The sequence below is a fragment of the Entelurus aequoreus genome, linkage group LG07 (genome assembly GCF_033978785.1).
Source record: "Entelurus aequoreus isolate RoL-2023_Sb linkage group LG07, RoL_Eaeq_v1.1, whole genome shotgun sequence".
NCBI classification, from domain to species: Eukaryota; Metazoa; Chordata; class Actinopteri; order Syngnathiformes; family Syngnathidae; genus Entelurus; species Entelurus aequoreus.
In genome coordinates, this window is record NC_084737.1 from 20,053,738 (window position 1) to 20,078,737 (window position 25,000).

The 25,000-nt window shown below is 38.9% G+C and overlaps 1 protein-coding gene across 1 annotated transcript in view; it reads left to right on the forward strand.

The window, feature by feature from the left end:
• The window catches only part of LOC133652983 (pyridoxal phosphate homeostasis protein-like), a 28,300-nt gene extending 9,737 nt beyond the window's left edge, over positions 1-18,563 (forward strand). Inside the window, exons 7-8 of the mRNA XM_062051958.1 lie at positions 5,831-5,929; positions 17,967-18,563. Of these exons, the coding sequence (XP_061907942.1) occupies positions 5,831-5,929; positions 17,967-18,146 (279 nt within the window). The 3' untranslated portion in view covers positions 18,147-18,563. The remainder of the gene's footprint in view (positions 1-5,830; positions 5,930-17,966) is intronic.
• The last annotated feature ends 6,437 nt before the right edge of the window (positions 18,564-25,000 follow it).

The following is a 25,000-nucleotide window of genomic DNA, read 5'->3' on the forward strand; positions in this document are numbered from 1 at the left end:
GAGGAGACCAATTTTTGAAGTTTTTCAGGTGGAATTCTTTCCCATTCTTGCTTGATGTACAGCTTAAGTTGTTCAACAGTCCAGGGTCTCCATTGTGGTATTTTACGCTTCATAATGCGCCACACATTTTCAATGGGCAACAGGTCTGGATTACAGGCGGCCTGCCTGTAGTCCAGTCTAGTACCCGCAGTCTTTTACTACGCTGCACAATGTGGTTTGGCATCGTCTTGCTGAAATAAGCAGGGGCGTCCATGATAACGTTGCTTGGATGGCAAAATATGTTGCTCCAAAACCTGTATGTACCTTTCAGCATTAATGGCGCCTTCACAGATGTGTAAGTTACCCATGCCTTGGGCACTAATACACCCCCATACCATCACAGATGCTGGCTTTTGAACTTTGCGCCTATAACAATCCGGATGGTTCTTTTCCTTTTTGTTCCGGAGGACACGATGTCCACAGTTTCCAAAAACTATTTGAAATGTGGGGTCGTCAGACCACAGAACACTTTTCCACTTTGCATCAGTCCATCTTAGATGAGCTTGGGCCCAGCAAAGCCGGTGGCGTTTCTGGGTGTTGTTGATAAATGGCTTTTGCTTTGCATAGTAGAGTTTTAACTTGCACTTACAGATGTAGCGATCAACTGTAGTTACTGACAGTGGTTTTCTGAAGTGTTCCTGAGCCCATGTGGTGATATCCTTTACACACTGATGTTGGTTTTTGATGAGGGATCGAAGGTCCGTAATATCATCGCTCACGTGCAGTGATTTCTCCAGATTCGCTGAACCTTTTGAAGATATTACAGACCGTAGATGGTGAAATCCCTAAATTCCTTGCAATAGCTCGTTGAGAAATGTTGTTGTTAAACTGTTCGACAATTTGCTCACGCATTTGTTGACAAAGTGGTGACCCTCGCCTCATCCTTGCTTGTGAATGACTGAGCATTTCATGGAAGCTGCTTTTATACCCAATCATGGCACCCACCTGTTCCCAATTAGCCTCGTCACCTGTGGGATGTTCCAAATAAGTGTTTGATGAGCATTCCTCAACTTTCTCAGTCTTTCTTGCCACTTGTGCCAGCTTTTTTGAAACATGTTGCAGGCATCAAATTCCAAATGAGCTAATATTTGCAAAAAATAACTAAGTTTTCCAGTTGGAACATTAAGTATCTTGTCTTTGCAGTCTATTCAATTGAATATAGGTTGAAAAGGATTTGCAAATCATTGAATTCTGTTTTTATTTACCATTTACACAACGTGCCAACTTCACTGATTTTGGGTTTCGGCGCTTTAAGATCACAATGATCACACAAGTTGAAACTTTTCCTTTGTTGTCGACAAAAACCATGTCAATCGCAAAAAGCCATCCATCCTCTCGCAACTCTGACTTATTTTACTACAAAAGTGCTTCCAGATAAACATATTTTTCTCTTCTTAAAGCACCACACGTGAATATGTTGAGAGACACAGTATCACTCCTTGTGTTTGATACTGCATCGATGCTTCGGTATCGTACACCGTTTTGATATTTTTCACTTTCAAAACCGACACAATAATTACTGTGACCATTCTGGCTCCCGTCACTTTTGGTGAACGTTTAAAGTCCCGGGGACCCAAAAGGGTCTCAGTTAGAGATGTCCGATAATGGCTTTTTTGCCGATATCCCGATATTGTCCAACTCTTAATTACCGATTCCGATATAAACCGATACCGATATATACAGTCGTGGAATTAACACATTATTATGCATAATTTTGTTGTGATGCCCCACTGGATGAATTAAACAATGTAACAAGGATTTCCAAAATAAATCAACTCAAGTTATGGAAAAAAATGCCAACATGGCACTGCCATATTTATTATTGAAGTCACAAAGTGCATTATTTTTTTTAACATGCCTCCAAACAGCAGCTTGGAATTTGGGACATGCTCTCCCTGAGAGAGGGGTGGCGGGGGGTGTATATTGTAGCATCCCGGAAGAGTTAGTGCTGCAAGGGGTTCTGGGTATTTGTTCTGTTGTGTTTATGTTGTGTTACGGTGCGGATGTTCTCCCGAAATGTGTTTGTCATTCTTGTTTGGTGTGGGTTCACAGTGTGGCGCATATTTCTAACAGTGTTAAAGTTGTTTATACGGTCACCCTCAGTGTGACCTGTATGGCTGTTGATCAAGTATGCATGGCATTCGCTTGTGTGTGTGAAAAGCCGTAGATATTATGTGATTGGGCCGGCACGCAAAGGCAGTGCCTTTAAGGTTTATTGGCACTCTGAACTTCTCCCTACGTCCGTGTTCCGCTCCGTACAGCGGCGTTTTAAAAAGTCATACATTTTACTTTTCGAAACCGATACCGATAATTTCCGATATTACATTTTAAAGTATTTATCGGCCGATAATATTGGCAGTCCGATATTATCGGACATCTCTAGTCTCAGTCATTAAAGTGTTAAAAATAAGTATTTAACTTTTATTTTTTTTACTTTCAACACTTAAATATCTATAGACCAACTTCAGATTTATTCGTTGCTATAAATGTTTTTATTATTTTTTTATGCTCTTTCTTCAAAGAAAATCCTGCTTTTTATAGGAAACAACATAGAATATGCAATATTTCCGCATTAGAGCTAATTAGCTGCTAAGCTAGCGAAGCTACTGAAGGTAGCAAGAACTAGAGTCGGTGAAAGAAACAAGGTGAGTACGGCTTCCTGTTCTTCGGACACCTTACTCATGGATAGGTTGGCCCTACTAAAGGACCATTTCGAAACTTTAGACGCCGCGGACACGTTTGCTAGCGTTAGCTGTAGCGAGCTGACTAGCCCAGTTTGTAGCAGCTCTAAGCGGCCTACAAGCCACGGTGAACAGGTTGATGTTAAATTCTGTTTTCTATCACACACGGACTACAGAATTTATTATTTAGACCAAACTGGGCCCTAATTTATTGTTCAACTTCGGCAGACACGTTCCTAACGGTACAGCACAAGCCCTACTCAATTTCCGATGCATCACTGAATAAAGTCCCTGTTGCAACACGAACAATAATTCCTAGGTAACGTATATATTAACAATAGATCCTATTGTTACAGTTGAGACGCATTATAGAGTTAAGCCTTTGACTTTATAATTGTTTATTTTTTCAAGTTAGCGTGTTAGCATTCAACTTTAAATTGTCCCATTATATTTGTTTATTTTTTTAAGTTAGCGTGTTAGCATGTTGACATTCAACTATAACTTGTCTTTAATAACTATAATTGTTTATTTTTTCAAGTTAGCGTGATAGCATGTTAGCATTCAACTCTAAATTGTCTTATGTTTGTTCATTGTTTCAAGTTAGCTAGTTAGCATTCAACTGTAAATTGTCTTTCGTAATTACCGTATTTTTTGGACTATAAGTCGCAGTTTTTTTCATAGTTTGGCCGGGGGGTGCGATTAACCCATTACCGTAAAATATCAAATAATATTATTTAGCTCATTCACGTAAGAGACTAGACGTATAAGATTTTATGGGATTTAGCGATTAGGAGTGACAGATTGTTTGAAAAAAAGTATAGCATGTTCTATATGTTATAGTTATTTGAATGACTCTTACCATAATATATTACGTTAACATACCAGGCTCGTTCTCAGTTGGTTATTTATGCCTCATATAACGTACACTTATTCAGCCTGTTCACTATTCTTTATTTATTTTAAATTGCCTTTCAAATGTCTATTCTTGGTGTTGGGTTTTATCAAATAAATTTCCCCCAAAAATGCGACTTATACTCCAGTGCCACTTATATATGTTTTTTCCCTTCTTTATTATGCATTTTCGGCCGGTGCGATTTATACTCCGGAGCGACTTATAGTCTGAAAAATACAGAATAATTGTTTATTTTTTCATGTTAGCATTCAACTGTACATTGTCTTTTGAAATTATAATTGTTTATTTTTTCAAGTTAACATGTTAGCATTCAACTATCGATTGTCTTTAGTAATTATAATTGTTTATTTTTTCAAATTAGCGTGTTATATATATATATGTATATTAGGGGTGTGGGAAAAAATGTATTCGAATTTGAATCGCGATTCTCACGTTGTGCGATTCAGAATCGATTCTCTTTTTTAAAAAATCTATTTAAAAAAAAAAAAGTATTTATTACAATTTTTTTTATTTTATTTTATTTTATTTTTTTAAATTAATCAATCCAACAAAACAATACACAGCAATACCATAACAATGCAATCCAATTCCAAAACCAAACCCGACCCAGCAACACTCACAACTGCAATAAACAGAGCAATTGAGAGGAGACACAAACACCACACAGAACAAACCAAAAGTAGTGAAACAAAAATGAATATTATCAACAACAGTATCAATATTAGTTACAATTTCAACATAGCAGTGATTAAAAATCCCTCATTGACATTATCATTAGATTTAAAAAAAAAAAAAGAACAATAGTGTCACAGTGGCTTACACTTGCATCGCATCTCATAAGCTTGACAACACACTGTGTCCAATATTTTCACAAAAATAAAATAAGTCATATTTTTGGTTAATTGAATAGTTAAAACACATTGACATTATTGCAATCAGTTGATAAAACATTGTCCTTTACAATTATAAAAGCTTTTTACAAAAATCTACTACTCTGCTTGCATGTCAGCAGACTAGGGTAGATCCTGCTGAAATCCTATGAATGAATAGAGAATCGTTTTGAATCGGGGAAAAGTCGTTTTTGAATCGAGAATCGTATTGAATTGAAAAAAAAAAATCGATTTTGAATCGAATCGTGACCCCAAGAATCGATATTTAATTGAATCGTGGGACACCCAAAGATTCACAGCCCTAATGTATATATATATATATATATATATATGTTGCGTTCGACCAGATGTTCCTCCAGGGAATTTAAGTTTCTGGTCACTCCCAAGTTCTTTTGATGACACATAGCTGAGCTCAAATTGAACACCAGACAGAAGAGGTATTTTGTGATTTATTTTCAAAGCTTTGAAAACAAACGTGAGACCAATCCAGTACAGAAGCGTTCACTAGCACAGCTAAGATCGATCTCCCCCCCAAAACCCACGGAAGTGCTGTCTTCTTCAATCTGTCCCTCGCTCCCACCCCCCAGAGACGTTCTGTTCTACCCCCCTCTTCCCCTTCCTCCTTCCCACCTGTTGTCTGCTAGCCCAGAACAGCTTTGTGCCCCTTATCTTAAGAATGTTATGGGAGTGTGAGAGAGAGGATATTCAACGCTCTGACTCTCTCCCCAAGGACACTCGTAATGCAAGCACTTTGTACAAGACGAAACATTAGCTGATTATAATATGACTATAGGAGATACAAAAGAAGTAACTCTTAAATATGGATACATGTAATTATCCACTTCCGTCAGTATATATATATATGTGTGGGTGTGGGTGTGTGTGTGTGTGTGTGTGTGTGTGTGTGTGTGTGTGTGTGTGTGTGTGTGCGTGTGTGTGTGTATATATATATATATATATATATATATATATATATATATATATATATATATATATATATATATATATATATATATATATATATATATATATATATATATATATATATATATATATATATATATACGTGATGTGTGATTTGAGAGGAGGACGTCGTTGTGGCTCGTGCAGCCCTTTGAGACATTTGTGATTAAGGGCCAAAAAAGTTAACTTTGATTGATTGGTGCTGCTGTGATGTGTAATAATACACTTTCTCAAGAATATAACCACGTTGTTTACCTTTCCACTTGCATACTCATATTAAAATTTAAAAATAATAATCATTTGGAAATAAGATTATCAGATATTAACGTTTACTTTGCTTGTAGATGCTTCTGAGTCGGCGGCAGGAAGTCTGTGACAATCTGAAGCTGACGCTACAGGAAGTGGAGCTCAGCATGGGCATGTCCACAGATTTTGAACACGCGGTGAGTATCATCCTCTTCTTTTTGATGTACAGTACTTGCAGTAGTACTGGGAAGTACATGCAGTAGTACTGGGAAGTACATGCAGTAGTACTAGGAAGTACAAAACCCAAAACCAGTCAAGTTGGCACGTTGTGTAAATGGTAAATAAAAACAGAATACAATGATTTGCAAATTCTATTCAACCTATATTCAATTGAATGGACTGCAAAGACAATATACTTAATGTTCGAAGTGTAAAACTTTATTTTGTGCAAATATTAGCTCATTTGGAATTTGATGCCTACAACATGTTTCAAAAAAGCTGGCACAAGTAGCAAAAAAGACTGAGAAAGTTGAGGAATGCTCATCAAACACTTATTTGGAAAATCCCACAGGTGACGAGGCTAATTGGCAACAGGTGGGTGCCATGATTGGGTATAAAAGCAGCTTCCATGAAATGCTCAGTCATTCACAAACAAGGATGGGGCGAGGGTCACCACTTTGTCAACAAATCCGTCAGTCTACCCCAGGGCAGCTGTAGCTACGAAAGTAGCTTACCACCACCAGGTGTGTATGAATGATGGGTTTTTTAACATGTAAAGCGACTTTGGGTACTTAGAAAAGCGCTATATAAATCCCAGGTATTATTATTATTATTATTAAATGCGTGAACAAATTATCCAACAGTTTAAGAACAATATTTTTCAACGAGCTATTGCAAGGAATTTATGGATTTCACCATCTACGGCAGGGGTCACCAACCTTTTTGAAACCAAGAGCTACTTCTTGGGTACTTATTAATGCGAAGGGCTACCATTTTGATACACACTTAAATAAATTGCCAGAAATAGCCAATTTGCTCAATTTACCTTTAACTCTATGTTATTATTAATAATTAATGATATTTACACTTAATTGAACGGTTTAAAAGAGAAGAAAACACGAAAAAAATGACAATTAAATTTTGAAACATAGTTTATCTTAAATTTCGACTCTTTAAAATTCAAAATTCAACCGAAAAAAAGAAGACAAAAACTTAAAAAAAGAATTTGTGGAACATCATTAGTAATTTTTCCTGATTAAGATTAATTTTAGAATTTTGATGACATGTTTTAAATAGGTTAAAATCCAATCTACACTTTGTTAGAATATATAACAAATTGGACCAAGCTGTATTTCTAACAAAGACAAATCATTATTTCTTCTAGATTTTCCAGAACAAAAATTTTAAAAGAAATTAAAAAGACCTTGAAATAAGATTTAAATTTGATTCTACAGATTTTCTAGATTTGCCAGAATAATTTTTTTGAATTTTAATCATAATAAGTTTGAAGAAATATTCTTCGTCGAAAAAACAGAAGCTAAAATGAAGAATTAAATTAAAATGTATTTGTTATTCTTTACAATAAAAAAAAATAAATTTACTTGAACATTGATTTAAATTGTCAGGAAAGAAGAGGAAGGAATTCAAAAGGTAAAAAGGTATATGTGTTTAAAAATCCTAAAATCATTTTTAAGGTTGTATTTTTTCTCTAAAATTGTCTTTCTGAAAGTTATAAGAAGCAAAGTAAAAAAAATAATGAATTTATTTAAACAAGTGAAGACCAAGTCTTTAAAATATTTTCTTGGATTTTCAAATTCTATTTGAGTTTTGTCTCTCTTAGAATAAAAAATGTCGGGCAAAGCGAGACCAGCTCGCTAGTAAATAAATACAATTTAAAAAAAAGAGGCAGCTCACTGGTAAGTGCTGCTATTTGAGCTATTTTTAGAACAGGCCAGCGGGCTACTCATCTGGTCCTTACGGGCTACCTGGTGCCCGCGGGCACCGCGTTGGTGACCCCTGATCTACGGTCTGTAATATCATCAATAGGTTCAGAGAATCTGGGTAAATCACTGCACGTGAGCAGCAAGGACGAAAACCAAATTGACCTTCGATCACTCAGGCGGTGCTGCATCAAAAAGCGACATCAGTGTGTAAAGGGTATCACCACATGGGCTCAGGAAAACTTCAGAAAACCACTGTCAGTAACTACAGTTTGTCGCTTAATCTGTAAGTGCAAGTTAAAACTCTCCTATGCAAAGCGAAAGTCATTTATCAACAACACCCAGAAACGCCGCCGGCTTCGCTGGGCCAGAGCTCATCTAAGATGTACTGATACAAAGTGGAAAAGTGTTCTGCGGTCTGACGAGTCCACATTTCAGATTGTTTTTGGAAACTATGGAGGTTGTGTCTTCTGTAACAAAGAGGAAAATAACCGGCCGGATTGTTATAGGCGCAAAGTTCAAAAGCCAGCATCTGTGATGGTGTGGGGGTGTATTAGTGCCCAAGGCATGGGTAACTTACATAGAGGTCTTGGAGCAATATATGTTGTCATCCAAGCAATGTCATTTTCATGGACGCCCCTGCTTATTTCAGCAAGACAATGCCAAGCCACGTGTTACAACAGTCTGCCTGTAGTCCAGACCTGTCTCCCATTGAAAATGTGTGGTGCAATATGAAACCTAAAATACCACAACAGAGACCCCGGACTGTTGAACAACTTAAGCTGTACATCAAGCAAGAATGGGAAAGAATTCCACCTGAAAAGCTTCAAAAATTGGTCTCCTCAGTTCCCAAACGTTAACTGAGTGTTGTTAAAAGAAAAGGCCATGTAACACAGTGGTAAAAATGCCCCCGTACCAACTTTTTTGCAAAGTGTTGATGCCTATTAATTCTAGGTAAATAATTTTTTGCAAAAAAAAAATGTAGTTTCTCAATTGGAACATTAAATATCTTGTCTTTGCAGTCTATTCAATTGAATATAAGTTGAAAAGGATTTGCAAATCATTGTATTCTCTTTTTATTTACCATTTACACAACGTGCCAACTTCAATGGTTTGGGTTTTGTACATGCAGTAGTACTGGGAAGTACATGCAGTAGTACTACAAGGGCTGGAGTTACAAGAGTGACAGAAATGACTGGCAGGTGTTTTGGGGCCATCAGAGCCTTCAATCTAAGAATCGCCACCAGATGGCAGTCAAGTAAAAGTTAGTATGCTGAATATGGACGGACTACATTTAGTTGAAGTAGTAAGGCGAAGGGAAGAAAAGTCTTTCCTCAGTAGAATTCAAAAGTATGTTAACACTAAGAAAAAATACATTCATATTTAAAGAAATATTTAAAAAAATATATTTAAAATAAACATTTTTTAAAATATATATAATTTCTGCTGGTTCCAGCCAAGTAGTGCACTTTTGCACATTTTACTTCAACAATTTGAAAATGTTGTATTACAGTTATTGTGACCAAATTTATCACTGTTATTATTATGATTATTATTGTTATGGCGATATTATTGAATGTGCTCATCATGTATTAATACACACTGAACTCTTTTAACCAAGTTTTATTTTAAAAATAACTACAATAAATTGACACAATATACTATCTCGGTGGGACGTCAATGTGAATGACTATGAGAAACCTTGGAGAGGACCGCATATGTGGGTAACCCCCCCCCCCCCTCTAGGGGAGACCGAAAGCAATGGATGTCGAGTGGATCTGACATAATATTGTGAAAGTCCAACACATCAGCGAAAGTCCAGTCCATGGTGGGGCCAGCAGGAACCATCCCGAGCGGAGACGGGTCAGCAGCGTAGAGATGTCCCCATCCGATGAACAGGCTAGCGGTCCACCCCGGAGCAGAGTAGAAAAGAAAAGAAAAGAAAGGGCAGATCAACTGGTCTAAAAAGGGAGTCTATTTAAAGGCTAGAGTATACAAATGAGTTTTAAGATGAGACTTAAATGCTTCTACTGAGGTAGCATCTCTAACTTTTACCGGGAGGGCATTCCATAATATTGGAGCCCGAATAGAAAACGCTCTATAGCCCGCAGACTTTTTTTGGGCTCTGGGAATCACTAATAAGCCGGAGTTCTTTGAACGCAGATTTCTTGCCGGGACATATGGTACAATACAATCGGCAAGATAGGCAGGAGCTTGACCGTGTAGTATTTTATACGTAAGTAGTAAAACCTTAAAGGCCTACTGAAATGATTTTTTTTTATTTAAACGGGAATAGCAGATCCATTCTATGTGTCATACTTGATCATTTCGCGATATTGCCATATTTTTGCTGAAAGGATTCAGTAGAGAAAATCGACGATAAAGTTCGCAACTTTTGCTCGCTGATAAAAAAAAAGCCTTGTCTGTACCGGAAGTAGCGTGACGTCACAGGAGCTAGTATTCCTCACAATTCCCCATTGTTTACAATGGAGCGAGAGAGATTCGGACCGAGAAAGTGATGATTACCCCATTAATTTGAGCGAGGATGAAAGATTCGTAGATGAGGAACGTTACAGTGAAGGACTTGAGAGACAGTGATGGACGTATCTTTTTTCGCTCTGACCGTAACTTAGGTACAAGCTGGCTCATTGGATTCCACACTCTCCTTTTTTTATTGTGGATCACGGATTTGTATTTTAAACCACCTCGGATACTATATCCTCTTGAAAATGAGAGTCGAGAACGCGAAATGGACATTCAGTGCCTTTTATCTCCACGACAATACATCGGCGAAATGCTTTAGCTACGAGCTAATGTGATAGCATCGTGCTTTAACTGCATATAGAAACAAAAAAATAAACCCCTGACTGGAAGGATAGATAGAAAATCAACAATACTATTAAACCGTGGACATGTAAATACACGGTTAATGCTTTCCAGCCTGGCGAAGGTTAACAATGCTGTGCTAACGACGCCATTGAAGCTAACTTAGCAACTTAGCAATGGGACCTCACAGAGCTATGCTAAAAACATTAGCTCTCCACCTATGCCAGCCAGCCCTCATCTACTCATCAACACCCGTGCTCACCTGCGTTCCAGTGATCGGCAGAAGGACGAAGGACTTCACCCGATGCGTTTGGCGGCCCGGAGACGTAGGAAGTCAAGGTGAGGTCGGCGGCTAGCGCGGCTAGCGCGGCTAGCGCTCCAACAAAGTCCTCCTGGTTGTGTTGCTGTAGTCCGCTGCTAAAACACCGATCCCACCTACAACTGTCTTCTTTGCAGCCTTCATTGTTCATTAAACAAATTGCAAAAGATGTCCAGAATACTGTGGAATTATGAAATGAAAACAGAGCTTTTTGTATAGGATTCTACGGGTACCATAACTTCCGTTACTCTGACTTCGTCACGCGCATACGTCATCATACCGCGACGTTTCAGCCGGATATTTCCCGGGAAGTTTTAAATGTCACTTTATAAGTTAACCCGGCCGTATTGGCATGTGTTGCAATGTTAAGATTTCATCATTGATATATAAACTATCAGACTGCGTGGTCGGTAGTAGTGGGTTTCAGTAGGCCTTTAAAGTCGCATCTTAGGTGCACAGGAAGCCAGTGCAAGTGAGCCAGTATAGGCGTAATATGATCAAACTTTCTTGTTTTTGTCAGAAGTCTAGCAGCCGCATTTTGTACCATCTGTAATCTTTTAATGCTAGACATAGGGAGGCCCGAAAATAAAACGTTACAGTAATCGAGACGAGATGTAACGAACGCATGGATAATGATCTCAGCATCGTTTGTGGACAAAATGGAACAAATTTTAGCGATATTACGGAGATGAAAGAAGGCCGTTTTAGTAACACTCTTAATGTGTGACTCAAACGAGAGAGTTGGGTCGAAGATAATACCTAGATTCTTTACCGAGTCGCCTTGTTTAATTGTTTGGTTGTCAAATGTTAAGGTGGTATTATTAAATAGATGTCGGTGTTGAGCAGGACCGATAATCAGCATTTCCGTTTTCTTAGCGTTGAGTTGCAAAAAGTTAGCGGACATCCATTGTTTAATTTCATTAAGACACGCCTCCAGCTGACTACAATCCGGCGTGTTGGTCAGCTTTAGGGGCATGTAGAGTTGGGTGTCATCCGCATAACAGTGAAAGCTAACACCGTATTTGCGTATGATGTCACCTAGCGGCAGCATGTAAATACTAAAGAGTGCAGGGCCAAGAACCGAACCCTGGGGAACTCCGCACGTTACCTTAACATAGTCCGAGGTCACATTGTTATGGGAGACACACTGCATCCTGTCAGTAAGATAAGAGTTAAACCAAGACAAGGCTAAGTCTGACATCCCAATACGCGTTTTGATACACTCTAATAAAATATTATGATCAACAGTATCGAAAGCGGCGCTAAGATCAAGAAGCAGCAACATAGATGACGCATCAGAATCCATCGTTAGCAATAGATCATTAGTCATTTTTGCGAGGGCTGTCTCCGTAGAGTGATTTGCCCTGAAACCGGATTGAAAAGGTTCACAGAGATTGTTAGACGCTAAGTGTTCATTTAGCTGCTGTGCGACAATTTTTTCGAGGATTTTCGAGATAAACGGAAGGTGGGACACCGGCCGGTAGTTCACCATGAGGTCAGGATCGAGGTTAGGTCTTTTGAGTAGAGGATGAATAACCGCTTTTTTGAATGCTAGGGGAACAGTACCAGAGGAAAGTGATAAGTTTATAATATTTAACACTGATGGACCTAATAAAACAAAAAGCTCCTTGATAAGTTTCCCAGGAATTGGGTCAAGTAAACATGTTGTTTGTTTTGTCCCATTTACACATTTTAACAATTCCTCCAATGTTATTTCATCAAAGAGGGAGAAACTATTTTGGAGGGCAGTGTCCGTCGTATATACAGTCGTATCTGTGTTAATAGAACCCAGTTGTAGCTGAGATGCATTGTCTTTAATCTCTTTTCTAATGACTTCAATTTTCTTATTAAAGAAATTCATAAAGTCATCTGCTGAGTGGGTGGAGCTACTGGGAGGAGTCCCTTGTTGGGTTAGCGATGCTACTGTACTAAACAAAAATTTAGGATCATTTTTGTTGAGCTGGATGAGATTTGAGTAATATTTAGCTTTAGCTGAGGTAAGCATGCGTTTATAAGTTATTAAAGGCCTACTGAAACCCACTACTACCGACCACGCAGTCTGATAGTTTATATATCAATGATGAAATCTTAACATTGCAACACATGTCAATACGGCCGGGTTAACTTATAAAGTGACATTTAAAACTTCCCGGGAAATATCCGGCTGAAACGTCGCGGTATGATGACGTATGCGCGTGACGAAGTCAGAGTAACGGAAGTTATGGTACCCTTAGAATCCTATACAAAAAGCTCTGTTTTCATTTCATAATTCCACAGTATTCTGGACATCTTTTGCAATTTGTTTAATGAACAATGAAGGCTGCAAAGAAGACAGTTGTAGGTGGGATCGGTGTATTAGCAGCGGACTACAGCAACACAACCAGGAGGACTTTGTTGGAGCGCTAGCCGCGCTAGCCGCGCTAGCCGCCGACCTCACCTTGACTTCCTACGTCTCCGGGCCGCCAAACGCATCGGGTGAAGTCCTTCTGCCGATCGCTGGAACGCAGGTGAGCACGGGTGTTGATGAGTAGATGAGGGCTGGCTGGCGTAGGTGGAGAGCTAATGTTTTTAGCATAGCTCTGTGAGGTCCCGTTGCTAAGTTGCTAAGTTAGCTTCAATGGCGTCGTTAGCACAGCATTGTTAACCTTCGCCAGGCTGGAAAGCATTAACCGTGTATTTACATGTCCACGGTTTAATAGTATTGTTGATTTTCTATCTATCCTTCCAGTCAGGGGTTTATTTTTTTGTTTCTATATGCAGTTAAAGCACGATGCTATCACGTTAGCTCGTAGCTAAAGCATTTCGCCGATGTATTGTCGTGGAGATAAAAGGCACTGAATGTCCATTTCGCGTTCTCGACTCTCATTTTCAAGAGGATATAGTATCCGAGTTGGTTTAAAATACAAATCCGTGATCCACAATAAAAAAAGGAGAGTGTGGAATCCAATGAGCCAGCTTGTACCTAAGTTACGGTCAGAGCGAAAAAAGATACGTCCATCACTGTCTCTCAAGTCCTTCACTGTAACGTTCCTCATCTACGAATCTTTCATCCTCGCTCAAATTAATGGGGTAATCATCACTTTCTCGGTCCGAATCTCTCTCGCTCCATTGTAAACAATGGGGAATTGTGAGGAATACTAGCTCCTGTGACGTCACGCTACTTCCGGTACAGGCAAGGCTTTTTTTTTATCAGCGAGCAAAAGTTGCGAACTTTATCGTCGATTTTCTCTACTAAATCCTTTCAGCAAAAATATGGCAATATCGCGAAATGATCAAGTATGACACAGAATGGATCTGCTATTCCCGTTTAAATAAAAAAAAATCATTTCAGTAGGCCTTTAAACTATCACTCCATGCTTGATGGAAAACCTCAAGTTTAGTCGCACACCATTTGCGTTCCAGCTTTCTACATGATAATTTCTGGGCTTTAGTTTCTTCTGTAAACCATGGGGTACGCCTTTTAGGGGCCCCTTTTAGCTTTAGCGGTGCTACACTATCAATGGTGTTGCGCAGGGCGTCGTTAAAGTTGTTAGTGAGGTTATCAATAGAGCCCACATAATTTGGGAATGGTGCCATTACCGAAGGCAGTAGGTCAGTAAGAGTCGTCGTTGTGGCAGCATTAATGTTGCGGCTGCTATAGTAGTTATTATTATTATTATTAGTTTGTTGACAATGAGTCAGAACTTCGAATTTTATAAGGTAATGATCGGACATTACTTTAGTGTACGGGGGTATCGTAACTTTGGAGGTGGTGACACCCCTGACAAGCACTAGATCTATCGTATTACCGTTGCGATGCGTGGGTTCATTTATTATTTGTGTAAGACCACAGCTATCAATTATAGTCTGGAGCGCCACGCATGGAGGGTCCGATGGGGTATTCATATGGATGTTAAAGTCTCCCATTATGATTATATTGTCGGCGTGCGTCACTAGATCAGCAACGAACTCTGAAAATTCATTGATAAAGTCCGAATAGGGCCCTGGGGGGCGGTAGATGACAGCCAGGTGCAGAGGCAGCGGTGTGACAAACCTCACAGTAAGCACCTCAAACGAGTTATATTTATTATTTAGGTCCGAGGTAAGGCTAAAGTTTTTGTTGTATATTAGTGCAACACCCCCACTCCTTTTAATGGGACGGGCAATATGCGTTCCCGTATAGCCAGGAGGAGACGCCTCACCCAGCGCAAAAAATTTGTCTGGTTTGAGCCAGGTCTCGGCTAGACCAACAACATCAAGATTGTTGTCTCTAATGACTTCATTAACTAATAACGTTTTGGAAGACAATGACCTTATGTTTAAAAAGCCCATATTATAGGTAGTGGGCTGTTTTGAGGAGTTTTTGTTGAAAGTATCCGTAGTAGCTATATTAATAATGTTACGTTTATTATGCGTAGTGCACTTTAAATAATTTCGACCATATCTAGGAATTGATATGACAGGAATTTTTAGATTGTTTGCCACCTCAGTAAAATGCATGTCCACCTCTGACGCAGAAAAAACATTATGTGAGTGGTATATTATTCTAAGAGAATTGCTATGTGTGCAGGGATTATCCAGCCTGGCGCTGGCTAGTTCTATCTTAACAGACTCCTTATTAGCGCTTCTTTGTGGATTAGCATTTAGCTTTTTCGTTAGCCCCGCTAACAACAACGCCTTTAGCTTTGTTGTTAGACCCACCCGACATTCTGCTTCCAAGCGCACCGCTTACGTCTCTTTCGTTGACGGTCTCCGCTGGTAGTGGACGCCGCTGCTTCAAAGGCCACTGCTGGATGTAGCTCGCGAAGAATTCCCAAGCTAGCGAGTAGGTCCACCGTACACGCATCTTTCAGCCCAAAATGGCCCGATCTCTCCACATCCAGAATCGTAAGTCGGTCGTAAGTGATCACGGAGTGAACACGCTGTGAGCCAACCATGAAATTGACTGAATTGACGGGTGTTTTTGCCAAATCGGTCTACACTTCCAGGAGCGCTCGCAAGAAGCTGCCGCCGTGAGGCGCCGCCATCTTGTAATAATATATTGGATGCTCTAGTTGCTGTGTAATAGTCTTTATAATCTTTTAGTAAACTTTTCACTCACCTGACAATCAAACTGACATTGACCATGTGTATGGAGGGAACTTACTGCCAGAATGTTTTAAAGGCGCCCAACAACAATGTTCTTCAATTAAAAAAACAATTTGAAAGTATAAAAACTATTTTCTTCAATTAAAAAAAAAGATTGACAAGTGAAAAAAAAAAGAGTTCAAGTTAAAACCTTTGGCAGTAATATTCCAAACTGCGTGATCCACACACCTGTAATTCATAGTCTACAACCACAGGTGGTGCTGCTGAGTCAAGAAGAAAAAGAAGCCGGTTGGCATGAATAAATAACATTGCATGATTTACAATGAGGGGATAATAAAATAAATGTGTTAACTTACAGGTTGATCTTATTTCCCCTCGCTTCTGTCCGCCATTTACTGTGCTATTTTTGGCGGAGAGCATCATGCGCAATATAACAGTCACTCTGACGGCCTTAAATGGACTCATTAGCACCACCTGGGGTTGTAGAGTGTGAATTACAGGTGGTCTGAGTGCAGGTGTGTGGATCACACAGGATGGAATATTACTGCCAAAGGTTTTAACTTGAAGAAAAATGTTTTTATACTTGAAACTCGTGTTTTAATTGAAGAAGAAAAAATGTTATACTTGCGAACTGTAAATTGTTTTTGTATTTGAAGAAAATTGTTTTTTAAATGCAAATAGTTTTTTTACTTGCAGAAAACACTTTAAACTTGCGAATCGTTGTTTTAATTGAAGACAAATATGTGTTATACTTAAGAATCATTTTTGTTTACTGAATAATTTTTTTTTTACATGCAAATTTTTTTTTTTACTTGCAGAAAATACTGTTCAAACTTGCAAATCGTTTTTTTATTGAAGAAAATTGTTTCTATACTTGTGACTTATTTTCTAATGAAAGGAAATTGTTTTTATGCTTGTAAATTGTTTTTTTAATTGAAAAAAAATATTTTTTTATCTGTGAATTGTTTTTTTTAATTGAAACAAAATATTTTTATAATTACGAGTGATTTTTTGTACTTGCAAAAAATTGTTTTTATACTTGCCGATAGTTTTTTTTAATTGAAGAAAATTGTTTTTTACTCGCTTGTTGTTTTTATACACGATAATTTTAGTTTACTTGCAGAAAATTGTATTTAAACTTGCGAATTGGTTTTTAATTGAAGAAAAATATTTTCATACTTGTGAATCGTTTTTTAATTAAAGCCATTTTTTAAAGATACTTCTGAATTTTTTTTTAACATGCAGAAAATTGTTTTTTACATGCAAAAATATTTTTTACTTGCAGAAAATATTTTTTATACTTGCGAATAGTTTTTTTAATTGACGAAAATAGTTTATCTACAAAACATTTATTTAATTGAAGAACATTGTTTTTATAATTTGGAATCTTTTTTTTACTTGCAGAAAATAATTTTTATACTCGCCAATTTTTTTTTTTATTGAAAAAAAAAAAATTTTGTACTTGCAAATATTTTTAATTGAAGAAAATACGTTTTTTATACTTGCAAATACTTTTTTTAATTAAGGAAAATAGTTTTTATACTTGACCATTTTTTATTTGAATTGACAAAAATAGTTTATATACTAGTGAAACATTTATTTACATGAAGAACATTGTTTTTTATGATTGGGAATCTTTTTTTAGTTGCAGAAAATTGTTTTTATAATTACCAAATTGTTTTTTTTTTACTGACATTTTTTTTTTATACTTGCTAATTATTTTAATTGAAGAAATTGTTTTTTATACTTCAATTAATGAAAATAGTTTTTGTACTTGTAAATTGTTTTTATAATTGAATTAAAAAAAAAACAATAACCTCTGAATAATTTTTTTACTTGCAGAAAAGTGTTTTTATATTTGAAAATGTTGTTAATTGAAAAAAAAAAAAAAAGTATACTTGCAAATTGTTTTTTTTAATCGAAGAAAATAGTTTTTAAACCTGCCAATTGTTTAGTTTTTTTGTGTAGTTTTGACAGTAGTTTGTGGACGTCACACTTGACTTAATGGCTCCATTGTTCTGATATTCTGTGAGAGTTTCAGCGCTATGGAGCTTGATCCGTTGTGGTGCGGCTGTGTTACAGATCGAGGTGGGATCCACCAACGTGCGAGTGGGCAGCATCATCTTCGGCAACAGGGAGTATCCCAACAGCGCCGCCAACACTCCCGTTCCCAGTCCCGCTCCCAGTCCGGAGAAAACCTCCAAAACGGTGTCGGAAAATGCCGCCAAGAAGATGCAGCACCTCACAGTATCCGAACACTAACCATGTTTGTCGGAGGAGTAATCAAAGTTGTGCAACTGATGACTCCTCACACACGTGGAGTTACAAAGTCTTGTGTGTTTTCCAGACTATTTCATTTTTTGGATCTCTTAGATGCGATGACATTTTAGTGGCTCACAGGTGTTGTTAATTACCTCTGCTACTTTGAGCGGTACGAAGAACGAGGTGAGAGATAACACCAGTCAAAACGTAACAAGGTACACGGAGAAGGGTACAATTTAATCTGCTACTCTTTGTTCGACTTTTATTGAAGAGTCAGAGGCCAGGGGCCTCATGTAATAAAAGTTGTGTGGATTTCCTACTGAAAATTGGCCGATGCTTGAATCCAGAAAATGTTGTACGCACAAACAGTTTCAGATGTATTAAAGTGTGCGCACGCATGAATCCAAGCACTTTGATTTTCTACTTCCCAGTCAACTTGTAATTGACCGCCCAGGCCACGCCTCCTTATATGAAAAAGCAAATCATATTGAAATCAGCCATGTGCCTGAGGTTCCACCCTCTGCCCAATCAGAATTCACCATCGAGCAGTAGGAGGAGCTTCTCTCTGGCCTTTCCAGGTAACAAAAGGTGGTTGAGTGGGATAAAGTGTGCCAGGCTGTCCATGTTTTTGGGGTGAGAGAAGCGCACGCGGGCTGAAATTTAAAAAAAAAAAAGCCCAGACATCAGGAAGAAGAAGATGATGGAAGTAACCAAAACAGGCGAGGGGACCGGAGATAAAGTAGTGCTATCCCTGTTTGAAAGGATAGTCGCTGCACTGCAGTGGCGTGCGGTGAGGTTAATGTCTGGTGAGGCACTGCATCATCACAGTCACATTTACAAACATGTGAACCCTAAATAGTATCTTATTCACCATGTGATTGGCAGCAGTTAACGGGTTATGTTTAAAAGCTCATAATAATAATAATGGATTAGATTTTATATCGCGCTTTTCTATTGTTAGATACTCAAAGCGCTCACAGAGTAGTGGGAACCCATCATTCATTCACACCTGGTGGTGGTAAGCTACATTTGTAGCCACAGCTGCCCTGGAGTAGACTGACGGAAGCGAGGCTGCCAGTTTGCGCCTACGGCCCCTCCGACCACCACCTACCATTCATTCATCATTCATTTCACCGGGGGCAAAGGGTGAAGTGTCCTGCCCAAGGACACAACGGCAGCGATTTTTTGGATGGTAAGAAGCGGGAAGCGAACCTGCAACCCTCAGGTTTCTGGCACAGTTGCTCTACCCACTACGCCACGCCGTCCCATACCAGCATTCTTTACACAACTGTAGCACACAAAAAATCACATTTAATAAAAAAAACATTATTATGGTCTTACCTTTCTTGCTGGACATCCACACAGCCAGCCTTTGCGTGTGTACCACGCCGTTTGAAAAGAACGGGTCTTCTGTCCCGAAGTCAAAAGCAAACCTTTTAGCTCCGGCGTTGGTCTACCTTTAATTATTACCTCCTGCTTCGATTGAAAGTCCAGTTTAGAAAACTGTTTTATTTTACATATGTAATCCTCCATGTTTTTAATAAAAGTCCAGGCGAGAGGAAATAAACAATCGCTGCACTAATTGACTTGCAAAGGTTTTTTTGGTTTTTTTTCTTCTGCGGCCGAGGAATGATCTCTGGGATCACTACCGCCCTCTACCACCAGGAGGCCGGATTACTGCGAGCCTCAACCAGTACGTCTTTTGCAGCAGATTTATGAATGCTCAGCACAAGAAATACTTTACACACATACAGTTGTTGACAAAATACACTGTACATTATATATCTCAGCTAACTAAACTATGCCATAGTTTAGTTCATACTTGCCAACCCTCCCGTTTTTAGCGGGAGAATCCCGTTATTCAGCGCCTCTCCCGACAACCTCCCGGCAGAGATTTTCTCCCGACAAACTCCCGGTATTCAGCCGGAGCCGGAGGCCACGCCCCCTCCAGCTCAATGCGGACCTGAGACTGAGTGGGGACAGCCTATTCTCACGTCCGCTTTCCCACAATATAAATACGCTTGCAAGTTCCAAAACGAATGGAAACAAGAATTTCAGTTCATCCAGGACAGTTCGAAGGGGAAGGTGTATGTTGCCTGTAAATATGTAGAACAGACTTCTCCATTGAACACGGTGGCCGAAGTGATTTCTCAGTCATGAACAGAGAAGTTAAACAGGACAATACTGCCATCTAATGGATAGATAATTCAAGTATTTCTTTTATGTAAATAAAATAAATATATATATATATAGCTAGAATTCACTGAAAGTCAAGTATTTCATATATATATATATATATATATATATATGAAATATATATGGAATACTCGAGTTGGTGAATTCTAGCGGTAAATAACCACGCCCCCAACCACGCCCCCCGCATGGTTGGCCGCAGTTCAGTACGTGTACCGAATCTCTTCTGCAGTTCTTTTGACAGTACGAATCACTAGAATCAGTGACTGACAACGCCACACTGTGGCCGCAGTTCAGTACGTGTACCGAATCACTTCTGCAGCAGCAGTACAGTTTAATTGCAAATCAGCATTATTATAATGATGATGATAGCTACTAAACAACAACAACAACAACAGTTGCAGTAGAATGGATAATAATAATAATAATAATATGAATCAGAATTGATCCCCAAGGAGAAATTTATTTTTGTTACAATAACTGTGTAAATAATATAGCTCTAAACTAATGTATGTGTACATACATTAGTTATTATTTTTTATTTTAAATCTTCTCAAAACAGCCTGCCCTACACGTTACCCTCCGCCCCTCCCCCTCGCGTCGCTGCTGCTCAGCCTGCACGGATTTTCTTTAACTTTATGTGTTGAGATAATGGGGACGTGTGTTTGTTTTCATGTGGCTTGAGTCAACATTAGCCTTTAGCTTGGAGAATGAATGGAGAACGGATGCCAATGGCATGAAACATATCCCCGCGACGGGGGGAGAATCACTCGCGGCATTGGGGCAAGCAGAGCAGAGAGCGAGAGCGTTGTCGTTCACTGAGTGATTCATGTCGTTAATCCGCGGTGAACGAATCGTTCGCTCAGTCCCTCCCCCCGCCCTCTCATTGGCTGCGTCGTTCGTCGACGTCGAGGGTTCAGTGAGCCACAGAATGCGCCAGTTCCACTCATACCGGCATGGTCGCGGCGGAGCTCAACTGAACTGAGAAAGGAACGAATCAGTTCATGAAGTGATTCGGTTCAGTACGTTCACTCAAAAGACACAACACTAACGCCACTGCTGCACTGGTATGTCAAACTTTAGAAGACGTGTGTGACTCTGATTACCTCCAATAAAGACTGCATGCCCAAGTGGCCCTGAGGTGAATTATACCATTTACAATGTTCTGATATGATTGGGGAGCTACCATGTGTTTGTCACAGAATCATCTAGAGGATGATAAGGTCAAAAGTGCACATGTCCAGCACAAGCGCTCCAGAGAGTGGTGGCTCTTTCCCCCCAGGAAATTGGGATCCTACAGGAATGCAAGTTTGGAGTTTAGGAGGAAGCGTAAAGACATTAGCAACATCTGGTAGGAAGCCCCCACAGATAGGGGTAGAGGATAGGGGTTGGAGGTTGTCCGCCTCAAACCGATCACAGGAAATAGGTTAACTGGCCAAACAACAAGCTGGGATTTTGTCCAGACGGGCCGGCTCCAAGACTAGAGTTACAAAGAGTGGGGGTTTATGGGTAGAAGGTATTTCAGGATCGTTGTCCGAGAGGACATCAGAAGAGATCTGGCCCACTCTTTCTCCTGGAGCTGCAGCTCCAGTCAGAGGCTCGCTGACACAAATAAAGCTTTTCGTTCGACGATTCCTCTTGACGTCTCCTTGGCCCATCACACAACCATCAAATATACAACAATTTGGCGCCACGATCCGAGCTACTATTTTGCTCCAAAGTCCGCGGCTGTGCAGCGGTCTGGGACCAACTCTCACTATCAAGCCGGCATATAAAAAGGTGAGTGCTTACTCACATGATAGACAGATTTGGCCTTTTGACTTTGCTGTACTGTGTGGAGCAAGCTATAAAACTACTTCTGTGTGGATTTGGTCGATGTGTGTGTGTTGGGCTAACGGCGCCTCCTAAATTAGTTTTTATGTATGTTTAAATAAAAGGGGGGAGTACCCTTTAAGTTACAACAAGTAAGGAAAAATAGGTAAAGATAAAAAAGTGAAATGATAAAGTGAAAGTTAATCCTAGGATAGTCGAGCAATCTTGTTTTTAAACTAAAAGGCACCACACGCTCAAATAAATAGGGCCCGGCTGCCCTCTAAGTATCGGCAGGACAGAGGTGAATCAGTAATTGCATTTTGCGGAACTTTGCGAGAATATAGTCGTAGCATAATTGGAGATTAACCTGCGCAGGTTCTATTTGTATTACGTGTAAAATGAAAGCTCAGACGGAGGTAACATGGACTCTGTGGTTTATGACGTGTGTGGTAACAGCAGGGCACGCCGTTTTAATTGATTTGGGAGCATTCTCATTAGTAGAAAGGTCAACTTTACATTCCATAACTCCATTACTGACATAGAGGGAAGATACATCATTCTTAATATTTCTGTTGACGGGAGAAACTTATGTATCGCCAACATTTATGGTCCAAATGTTGATGACCCCTCCTTTTTTCACACTTTCTTCTCTTCACTTTCTCCTCACTCAAACCACTGCTTGATTCTAGGAGGGGACCTCAACTTAGTATTTAATCCAAATATAGATCGGTCCAGAGTGACTGGGAGTCACCGTGAGTCTCAATCAGTGGTAATACTTAAGCAATATATGAACGATTATGGTCTTTGCGATGCCTGGCGTTCTTATCACCACACTCTTAGGGAATACACTTATTTTTCCCCAGTTCACCACTCATTCTCTCGCATTGATTACTTTTTAACTAGTAGCTCAATTTTATCTGATATCGCAAACATTCACATTCATCCTATCATCATCAGTGACCATGCACCTGTCTCACTTTCCCTCACTAACAAAACTATAACTGCACCTATAAAACAATGGAGACTTAATACATCATTACTAAAGGACCCAGACTTCCTCAACTATTTTGAGAAAGAATGGACAGATTTTTTAGATTTTAATGATCAACCAGAAATCACGGCGTGCATTCTCTGGGAGGCCGCAAAAGTAGTTATGCGAGGAAAAATTATTTCTTATTCATCATACAAGAAAAAAAAGGAACGTTTACTAGAGCAGGAACTTGAAAATGAAATAAAAATATTAGAAATAGCTTATGCGAACTCACAAAATGAACATACTCTGAATGAACTGAGAAAACTGAAATTAGATTTAAGAGAAATAATTGATAAGAAAACTCAATTCCTGCTTCAGAGGTTACGCTTAGATAAATTTGAACATGACAATAAACCAAGCAAATATTTGGCTAACCAACTAAAATTGAACAAAGAAAAAAACTCCATACCATCCATTAAGGATTCAGCTGGGAACATTACTCACGTTCCTGAGGAAATTAACTCCATATTTAGAGACTTTTACAGAAACTTGTATACACCCCAGATTGACCCATCTCTTTCAGACATTGAGACATTTCTCAATGGTATAGACTTACCTAAATTAAATACGAGGCAGGTATCAAATTTAGATCTTGCTATTTCTGTAGATGAACTTCACGATGCTCTTCAACAGATGCCAAACAATAAAGCACCAGGGCCTGATGGGTTCCCTGTGGAGTTCTACAAAACATTCTGGTCACTGCTAGCTCCGATATTTACAAAAATGGCTTTAGAGATTAAAGAAAACTCATTCCTTCCTCCAAATATGAACTCTGCCACAATCAGTCTCTTGCTAAAACCTGATAAAGACCCAACACTTCCATCCAGTTACCGGCCAATCTCCCTGATTAATGCTGATCTTAAAATTATCTGCAAAGTATTAGCTCAAAGATTAGAAAAAGTCACTCCATATATAGTACATCCTGATCAAACAGGTTTCATCAAAGAGAGACAATCGTCCAACAATGTTCGCCGTCTACTCAATGTGATAGACTATTCTGTTATTCATAATTTAAAAACAGCTGTTGTTTCATTAGATGCTGAAAAAGCATTTGATAGAGTGAATTGGAATTTTCTTTTAGCTACTCTACAGAAATTTGGATTTGGAGACTCATTTATAGAATGGATCAAGGTCCTATATAGTTTCCCTACAGCCTCGGTTAGAACGAATAGCCAAATCTCCCCAAGGTTTAATCTTATGAGGGGCACAAGGCAAGGGTGTCCACTTTCTCCGTCACTGTTTGCTATATTTATTGAACCTCTTGCAACCACAATTCGACAGCATGCAAATATTAAAGGCATCCATACCGCAACCGTTCATCATAAAATAAGCCTTTATGCTGATGATGTATTACTTTTCTTACAAAATCCACATTATTCTCTTCAAGATACAATCTCACTTATCAATAAATTCAGTTCTATTTCAGATTACTCAATCAACTGGTCCAAATCTACTGTGTTACCAATAAATTTTGACTTCCAGAGCACCTCATCGATTCCACTGCATAAAGGGAACATTAAATACCTGGGAATCAATATTTCCTCCACATTGTCAGATCTGAATCGCTTGAATTACTCCCCAATCTTAAAATTGATTGAGGATGATCTGGCGCGTTGGAAAGCACTGCCAATCTCACTTATGGGAAGGGTCTCTACCGTGAAAATGATGGTCTTGCCTAGGGTTAATTATCTCTTTTCAATGATTCCAACCAAACCTTCTCAAATCTGGTTTAAATCACTAGACTCACACATCAATCAGTTTCTTTGGAAGAGTAAACCAGCACGAATCAGCCTTAAAACTTTACAAAAACCAAAAG